General features: G+C 32.6%; 1 protein-coding gene across 1 annotated transcript in view; it reads left to right on the top strand.

Moving 5' to 3' along the window:
• Positions 1–6,620, top strand: part of LOC105618399 (neurexin-1) — a 224,183-nt gene that overhangs the window by 212,865 nt on the left and 4,698 nt on the right. The window contains exons 21-22 of the mRNA XM_012199942.1: positions 5,820–6,061; positions 6,145–6,268. Of these exons, the coding sequence (XP_012055332.1) occupies positions 5,820–6,061; positions 6,145–6,268 (366 nt within the window). The remainder of the gene's footprint in view (positions 1–5,819; positions 6,062–6,144; positions 6,269–6,620) is intronic.

Genomic DNA, 6,620 nt, shown 5'->3' with positions numbered 1-6,620 from the left:
CAATTGCTATTATAATCAAACAATGTATATCCTGAGATAATTAGGTATTATTTGTGCTCGATGAAATGAAAGAGGAAATAATTAACTTGAAAAAATAGATTTTCTCGAGAATAGAGAAAAGACTCTCATGTGAAAAGACTTCTATATTCTTCACGTTACTTTCCCACGTAGAGTCGTCGTCACCAATAACGAATCACCCTGCACGCGACCTTCTCAGCTAGAAGGTTGAAGAACCTTCCAAAGGACATGTGATAGAAGTCGCTCCTGTACTTTGATACGTGCCTGGTGCACGTAGTGGCGATTTCAGCCCCAAGTTCAGCATCTTCTCACGCTCGAGTCTCGCCGTTATGCCTCCGAAATCTCATTATTTTTTGTATCAGTAAGCGATGAGAAGCGCGCGCGGGCGCGTCATGAGAAAGCCGGCAAAGAATGTGCTACGAGACTTTTTTCTCACGATTTCGGAATCCGTCATCTCTAAGATCGTCTTTTTTTAGAGGGAGGGGATTTGTTAGACCTAATACAAGTTCATCGTCGTGGCCATACCTACTCTGAAACGATCTGAAAGATATATGACAAGAAACTATCTAGGACACAACAAGAGGTGCAGCAAGCGAGTAATTGCCTCTTCTCTTTTCTTTTGATAACTTGACGATTAGAGTAAATTTTTAAGCAGTTTTTGTTTTATTTCATGTTCTTATTATATGTAAAAAAACATTGAGTTTAAATTATTAGTTTAATAAAAATAAAACGATTAATTGACATTAACATTTAATTTATTAAATTCATTATAAATAATTTATTTATATGTATTAATTACTAAAAGTGTCGTTTTGGTTATTGCTAATAATCGATAAAATCCAAAGAAAAACATTATATACATTATTTTGTGAAAAATTTCTTTCAAGTTTGATAAGTTCTGAACTATCAGAACTTATCAATCTATTTCCTTTCAACCCAGATACAACATCTTTTGTCACATTTTGATTTCGATCGTAATCTAAATAATGGAAATGAAATGCAGATAAAAAAAATCTTTGTTAAAAAGTCGTATCTTTTTTGATGTCTATGTTGTAACACATTACCAATAGGAGAATAGATTCAGCGGTAATGTCCGCGCTTCATCAGACAGGCTAGTCGTTCTAAGTTAAGTGCTTAGAAGAACCAGGCAAGCATAGCGAGATAGTAGTCGACCTAAGCTGCGCTTGTGTGCTAGGAACAGCCTTGGAATCTGAAGGTCGTTCTAAACCTACCAAGCAAGATTCAGAGACTGGTCGAGCGTGCCGATTCCCGCGGCGCCTCTTTATGTACTGCTCTTATTGCTTCGAAGCAAAGTATCAAGGAAAGAATTTATACAGGAAAAACCTGGAGATTCGTGAGAAATATTAGAAAAATTCAAAATAAACAGACGTTCTCGATTTTCTATTCTATTTATGATAAACTTTAAATTATACATGGAAAGAATGATTTTGAAGTATAATATAATATTTAAAAATTTAATTAAATATAAACTCTAAAAATAATTTTGAATCAAATAATTATGTTATAGGACACTCAAATTGGTTGTTGGAATATTAAAACTTTTTCAATTAACTTTTAATCTTTCTACATACTTATTTTGATGGTCCGACAAACTAGTTTTAAGTCTGTATCTATAACTAAATTTTTAAATATTTTAACAAAATCATTTTTTCTGTATAAGTACATGAAATTTAGCTAATCGTAAAATATATTTAAACAAATATTTATTTATAAATTAACAGTTAATTAACAACAACTGTACATTAATAGAAAAGAGATTTTATTATCTAATTTATCACCAACTTTTTCTTTACCATGTGTCTTTCGGTAAAGAATTATCGGATAAATACATGTCTAAAAGTAGAATAATTTAAGAAAATCTTAAAATCTGTAATTAACATCGAGTTAGCTCCAGGCTAACTGCAAGTGTACGAAAAACTCATTTTCTTGACTCATTAATCATCGTCAGCTGGCACGTAAAAATGTGAAGATTAATGGCTCGGCAGTAATTAATTCTGATGCAGTGATAACGTACTATCAGTCGAAGACGATCGAATGGAATCTTCCCTCTGATTAATGCAAATTTTGGATCCATCAGTCTGATAGAGCTCCGTAGCTGATCCATATTTCTGATTCTTATCCTTAAATATTCGTCGCTTTTCAAGTGCCTAGTAATTATAGAATTGAGTGATCTGAATTGACACTTCCATTGTCGATAAAGATGCAGACACGTCCCACGGTCGAATTGAGCCTGCAATTCCCAAGCGTGCACATTTGTCTCGCGCCACAATCGGACAAGTGACAAGCCGACCGATGTACGAACGAAACGTACGTGCACGTGCGCGGCGCGTTTACATTCGCTGTTCACGTTCGTATACGAAACGAACGCCGCCTGGGAATCATCGATGTTTCCCATACCCAGCACTCTCCGTTCTCACCGTAAAACAGACGGTTCCCAAAGCGCATCCGTGAGACTCCGTCGTGAATTCGGAACCTTTAATTTTTACGAGGAGATTAATTCCAACGCCTCGATTACGTGATCTTCCTCCTCATTTCAGATTTAATATAACATCTGTCGATAACAAATCAGTTTCATTTTACTTTATTTCTTATTAGATTTATTATTTTGAATTCGTTTGGAAACGGACGAATTTATAAAATTTAAGCGTATATAAATAAAATATAAAAATATCGAACGTATAAATACGAAATATGTAAATATGTGGATATCGAACATTCTCATCTCCTGATTCACTTTAGCCGAATGTGCTACTTGTCTAAGCATGACAACTCAATCTACTTTCGGATATACCTCTTAGTGCATCATACTTCTCTGTCACTTTACTTATCAATTTAGATTATGTCGTGAAAGAGCTAATTACCTGAAAATCTATACTTTTATTTTTAAACTTGAAATATATGACATATCGAAATTTATTCTCAGCAACAAATTCTAAAACGGTTTATTTCCTTACTTAAAAAAAATTATAGCTTTATTCTTTATACACAGACAATTTTAATTTACAACACATTTTTTGTCAAAAATATATTTCATTATATTCAACTTTATAAGATATTATTATCTCGAAAAAATAAATATGGAATAAATATGGAAATAACTATTCTCGTTTCGGTTTTATACCGCGATCGCTAATCTCACGGATCTTATAGATTTATAATATAGAAGATTACGGGTTCCCTCCCAGCTTCAAAAGATTTGGCTCCACGCTCTATTCGACTCCCAGTGCCAGACAGGAGCACGACCACACCCGTCGTGCTCATGCTTCCCTAGTAAAGTGATACAGTTTATTGGACTTCTTCGGATTGGAATGCGGCGTCAATGACATCCTTATCTCGATAAAAAGAAAAAGAGAGAAAATAAGAAAAGAGGAAGAACGAGTCCGAGCGGTTAATTCGGGACGCATGTCTTATGCACATGATACTTTGCATGTCACTGCTCCCACATGGGAACTCGATTTTACAAAGTTGATTATACGTCGGGTCTACCAGCTGTATTTTTATGCCATACTGATGGACTGACTATGCCTGGTCAGTGAGTGTCAACTGTTACTCTTCTGTCATTAAACATGCCTGCATCACACGTAAAAATCTAGTGATGAGCATAGATATTTTCACATAGTTGCTATTCTGATAAAATTACATTTAAAATTACAAAATTATAGTATATTAATAGTAGATAATTTTGGAACCTATTATTGAATGGTGTATATTTACACATGTATGGAAGTGAACTTATAACTTACAGATGAAATTATTTTTCTTTGTAGTAATTAAAGAATTTGCAAAAGTAAATATAATACTTACACAATTGAAATTATATTATAGAAAAATAAAAATTATAAAATACTTGTTATTAATTTTCTGTTTAATATAAATATATGTTTACACAATTGAAGATGAAAGTATACTAATTTTTCTGCTAGAAAAATATCAAATTTATTTCTTTGAATCAAATTTGAATATTATTAGTTATAAGATAACAATTATAATTATAAGATAAAAATTACTTGTACTGTTTATAAGTTCGGGAATACTTGTGATTTTCTTATATTGAACACAAAGTTAAGGTAAAATAGTCTTCAACAATTTTTATGAAAAAGTTTATACGAATCGAGAATATTATAACAAAAATTTTTTTTATCTTTTTTTTCTATCTTTTGGCTACAAAAACTCTAATTTATATTTCTTGTCTATAAATATTTTTTAACTTTGATGTTAATAAATTTTTTCAAACAACATATTCGATATTATTGTAAAAAATCATCATATCAATTTTTTAAATCATACTTTGAAGCTTAAAAATTTACTTTAAAATATTTTTTATTAATTTTTATCAAATTACAATGTTTTAAAATAGAATGAAAACGTTAAAAACAAAAACAGTGAAAATTGACAAATTTTCAATTATATATAATTTAGGAACAAAATATCATAAAGACAAAATTAAAAAACAAATTTACAGTTCTATCTGTTCTTTTTAAAATGCATTATTAATAAAAACTCTTCTATACTTTTCAACAAGATATTTATAAGGTTTTGCGAAACGCGAGAAAACATTTCCGAATTTATAAACGGTATAATGTACACATGAGAATAACATTAATCAATATAACTTATTAAAAAGTAATTATTTAAATTATCCTGTAAACAATGTTACATACTTTGATTGAAATAAGGACGAAATTGGTGATTATGGAGGGGGAAAACAAACACCGCGCCGGTCATGCCGGTATCGACTACCCGTCGTAGTTACTTCGTTTGCCACTACGCGGCTACCACTCGGAGATATTTTCTCGTATTTAAATTTCATCTCCAAACTGTATATAAAGCTCATAAAATCACTCATCTCTATCGCTTCTCGGCTCTTTGAGCTAAGATCAAATGTGTAGTATCTGTTCTTATCAGCTTAATATCTGATACAATCCCCATAGGGGATTCAGAATATTAATCTCATTTTTGGAACGGGGTGGGCGTATGGAGCTTGCTCCGTCCCCACTGCGGGTCGACCCGGTCTTGCAGTACTTCGGGTTCGGCCTATAATAAATTATTCTAAAGATAAAACTTCTGAAATAGAAATTGAGGTTTTCCTGATTTCCATTTTTCCATTCGGACTTCATCATGCGGGGGGGCCATGCCGGCGATGCTGCATAATGGCTCTGGATCGTAGAAATTATATACATACGAGAAAATTATATACATACAGAGAAATTATATAATTCAAGAAAATTCAAATAGAAATATTCTAACTGTTAATTGCTGATCGATCCATAAGTCGTAGCTGCGTGATCGCCTTAACAATGAAATCTTTACAAATATAATCCGCATTATATGATACCGCTATATACATACAATGACTCTTGTTGTAAATATTTTTTCAAACTTTGTTCGTTTAGTTTTATAAACTGCGTTCACGGATTGATTGTTCATAACAAATTTGTAAAATTTGCTTAATATAAAACATTCATAACAAGAGTCGTTTTACATCAAAAAGATATTTCGTCAAAAAATTTATAGATCCTTCATTTTGCTTATTATTTTGACTTCGTCCACTTTGTACAAAAGTTTCCCTACTTGTTGAGCTAATAATAATGTAAAAATTATATATTTCTAGTTATGATTAATTATTTTGTGATAACGTTAAGTTTATTCATAAATGTATAATACATTTCATAAAGATTATCAATATCAATATACAAAATTTTTGATGATTATAATTAAGTCGACCAATAACGCAAGAAAAGATGAAAACAAGCTATAGAAGTTTGTATATTTCTCGACAGGTCATCAGCTGACAGTGTTCAACAGCCAGTCTACTATTCAGGTAGGCGGTCGATGGAATCGCAGCAAGGGCAGAGTGGAACGACCCTTCCTCGGCGTGATAGCCGGACTAGTCGTCAATGGTGCCAGAATTTTAGAACTGGCAGCTGCTAAAGATGGTAAAGTTGCAACTAGAGGAGATGTGCAGCTTCTGCCAGCAGGAAGTCTCTTGGATCGCGCCCCGCCCTTACAAAGAATGCAACAGGTACGTAATAATGTTATTTGAAGTTAATCTCGAATAATTTCCAAAATAATAGCTCAAATTTTAATAATTAATTCTCTTTGTAGACACCAGCGTCCGGATTTCCCGGCGTCATGGACGACCTCATATTCTCCGGCGCCGGAAGTGGCTGCGCCGGCGATGATGAGGACGAGGAGTGCACTCCGATCTACGAGTCAGGCTCCGGTAAGTGTAAGTAATATTTCCGAAGGAGTAAGTAATCTATTCTGCACGTTTTCTCCACGAGGGAATCATTTCTACGTGCGCGTGTCTTGTTGCTCTTGTAATTTTGTCTCGATGACATCTCATGTTAATGTCATTAACATTTTTTTCACACATTTATCACGCAAAATAATATTTTAGAGATAATTTATTTCCATATAATTCTGAAACTTTCTTTAAATTTCTTTTGAAATATCGCATGTTTTTGTTATATATTACGCGAATTAATTGCAAAACAACTTGTAGTAATTTTCAGTCGTATTTATTGTTATAATTGAAAATTCTGAAATTATATATACATGCTATTGTAGCTTTAATTTCG

This window comes from Atta cephalotes (assembly GCF_000143395.1).
Source record: "Atta cephalotes unplaced genomic scaffold scaffold00016, whole genome shotgun sequence".
NCBI classification, from domain to species: domain Eukaryota; kingdom Metazoa; phylum Arthropoda; class Insecta; order Hymenoptera; family Formicidae; genus Atta; species Atta cephalotes.
Note: the sequence above shows the minus strand (reverse complement) of the source record. Positions and strands in the feature narration are given on the sequence as shown.